The sequence below is a fragment of the Podarcis melisellensis genome (genome assembly GCF_964234715.1).
Source record: "Podarcis melisellensis genome assembly, chromosome: 12".
Lineage (NCBI taxonomy): Eukaryota > Metazoa > Chordata > Lepidosauria > Squamata > Lacertidae > Podarcis > Podarcis melisellensis.
The window spans coordinates 26320775-26323925 of record NC_138544.1 but is presented as its reverse complement, the minus strand read 5'-3'; the positions used below and the strand labels follow the sequence as shown (position 1 = coordinate 26323925).

The 3151-nt window shown below is 34.7% G+C and overlaps 1 protein-coding gene across 7 annotated transcripts in view; it reads right to left on the bottom strand.

Moving 5' to 3' along the window:
- The window catches only part of HYCC1 (hyccin PI4KA lipid kinase complex subunit 1), a 33449-nt gene that overhangs the window by 4370 nt on the left and 25928 nt on the right, over positions 1-3151 (bottom strand). Inside the window, exon 11 of one of the 7 annotated variants that reach the window (XM_081883342.1) lies at positions 950-1164. The exons of 5 other annotated variants lie outside the window; for them this stretch is intronic. In XM_081883342.1, the coding sequence (XP_081739468.1) occupies positions 950-1164 (215 nt within the window). Of the gene's footprint in view, positions 1-867; positions 1165-3151 lie in introns of all 7 variants that reach the window. One more of the 7 variants, XM_081883341.1, reaches the window with a different exon arrangement.

Genomic DNA, 3151 nt, shown 5'->3' with positions numbered 1-3151 from the left:
CTGCGTAGAAAAAGATGACAATTAACATATGAATTTACTCAACCATGTTTTGCAAGTGATTGCATCCAGTACTGTTAAGATTTTGGCATTTCTTAGCACAAAGCAAAAGATTAAGGAGAAGATAGAAAACTTACCAATTATCTCAAATTGACAAAAAGTGTACAGTAGAATTTATATCAGAATAGAAAGTAAATTTATTAGAAGCATGCTTATAATCTCATTTTGTAGCAATTTTAAAAAGCACTTATTATTCATGCAAAAGATTAGAAAGATGTTAGATATATTACAGAAAGGTAGAAATGTATTTATTCCAAATATGTGCAAAGGCATCTACATACTATCTGCATAGCGAATTAATCATGGCGCTAGATAATCAGGGCACCATAAAAGCCAATACGGCATCACCTGCAGGTTCTCAAATTTTAGCAAACCCAACAGTGCTTATATTTCAAGGACTGAAAGGTCACATTCTGCAGTACAAAGTTGTTTAATGAGAAGTCTAGAAACCTTACACACTGGAGTATTAGCTCTCATGGCTGCAAAGATTTAAAATGATAAAAATAAAAAATAGGATGAACTGACATGGTTTATGTACATTTCGAAGAAATTTTTCCTTAAGTGACTTTGAATAGCTAAAAGATTAGTACTGATCTAAAAATAACTCAATTGCCCGCCAATTTGAAGTCTCTCAGTGTGGTTTCCCAAGCTAAAACTTAAGAACTACCAGCATGCTAACAATATATTCAGCACAAAGATCCGTTCTATGTGCAAAGCATGCAATTGTGTTTTATTCAAGGTAACATGCAAATATATTTATAGTATACTGTAATCTTCCAAACATGCAGCAGTGACCCTTTCAATCGATACCTTCTGAGTGTAGCTACAAAGTGCTCTGCTAAAACTGCACTCTGCCAGGTGAGCTTATTCCATCCTCCATAATTTTTCTTACAGATTTTTGCCTCCTGATCTCTGGCATGCCTTTGCTGTCAACTCTAGGATCTGTAGGTGCTTCCTGCACACCCTGTATATGCTGAGCATCATTCTCTGTTGGTGCTCTGCTTTTTTCCCCATTCCCGGTTCTCTCTCCAGTCACATTTGTAACACTAATCTCGGGTATGACAAAGTTGCCCGATTCAGTAGTGTCATTAGCATTATCTGGTTGTTCTAGAATTAAAAAATGGATAAGACAAAACAAAAAAAATGGCTGAAACAAAAACATGGAGACAAAAGAAAAAAAAAGACGAAAAAGACAAATCTGACAAAACTAGAAGGCTGAATGTTATGAAGTCAGATGTTTTGCTTACTGTCCTATTATTTAGCAATATTAGTAGGAAGGGCATACATTATTTCTGAGAGTAAAGTGATTCTGCTGCCACTAGACCATTTAAAAATGAAACTCTAGACATTTCAATTATAGCCCGTGTCTTACCTGTCAGCTGCTGCTACAGTAGTAAATACGTGAATAAATACATTCACTTTAAAGTTATCATGTAAAAGTAAACTATAATAAATCCAGAAACAGCATAATAAAGTAATTTCCTTGTAGGTTTCACCGTAATATATTGGAAATTATCTGACTGACAAAGTTGTATTGTAATCAACATTATTTCTGTATTAATTTTACATTACATAAAATTGACATTTATCCTACATATGGAGATTCACTATGCTAAATGTTTTTACAGAAAATATTTTGAACCTTTCTGAAGCCAGGCAAATGTGACATCTCCCCTTTGTCTCCCTCTGGGCTTCAACATATGGCCCATCCCGTTGTGGACTGATCCCTATTTGAGCCCTGTTTCTTTGGGTAGGTACATGAGCATTCAGACTGTATAAAAGATCATAAAAAGGCTGTGAATCTTCCCCAATGTTAGTAAAATAATTTCTAACATTTGTATCACACCTTTATTATGAAACACTCATGGCAGCTTAATGAAACGATAAATAATGTTACAAAGAAAACTATAAAACATCAGTAAAAAATGAATGCTAGAAATTGCCAATAAGTGATATTTCAGCCAAATATTACAAGTCCTTTGTGTTGTGGATCTTCACGCTGCCAACCTTGATTTGTTATAGGAAGAATATGGTATTAAATTGAGGAAGAAACAGTTAGATGCACTGCTGTCATGATTGCCTTAATCTATGAAGGCTTCCTTATGCACATTTAACACTTGATCTGCACAACTTTTATCACACATTTTGGAAGTTTTCTGTTGCCATTTACATCACTTCTAAGGGGAAAGCAGTAACAAATACCAGCACCATAATACACTTGTAGTGCAACTGAAATGTTGAACTTTACTATATTAGCATGCAAAACTTACTGGCCCTTTGTGTTGCTGAGCAACTTAAAATAACTAAGAGGTTCTGCTGGTTGTTGGACAGACAAAAGCTAAAGAGTTTTTAAAAAGTGTTGAATGACTATTAGGGGCCATCGTGACTAATAGAATCAGCTTCATTAAAAGAAAAAAAATGAGGGCAATAGATCCAACCAAATTTGGAACAAACAGGGCCTGAATATCTAAAGGTCATAAGGAGGTCATGAGCTTTGTAACAAAATGGAATGCTCAGTCTAAATGGAAAATGAACAGACTACAAAAATACATAGACACTGTCCAATCAGATTTTGAAAGTTCAATCAGTGGAAAGGAGATGGGCAGCACTGGAAAGAGCTGCATCATCAACTGCATTTTTACAAGTTAAGCACCCTGAAAACTATATAGAAAAACAGAGGCTTAACAAATCTTTGCAACATTAGTCGCAGTATTCAGTAACTCATAGGGGTTTTTTACTTTAATAACACATTTAAAAAGCTGAACTGGCACACTAAAGAAAAGAAACACAGAATTACATTTTGTCCTTCTACAGCATTTTGACTCTGCTTAACTGGAATCTTAACCTCAGAGATTCAGATAGCTGGCTATCACCCTATGGTACTAAGTCATACTCAGAGTAGACCCAGTGAAGTCCATTATTTCAATGAGTCTACTCTCCAAATCACCCATAATGTATTTACAGTCTCACAATATATTTTTCCTTTTCTAAAATCAAGCAGTTAGAACAATAAATATAAAAGAAAGACACTGTATTTTTATGTTAGAGTTGTACAGATGATTTCTGGCTTAGAGAATACTATTACAAGTCAGCA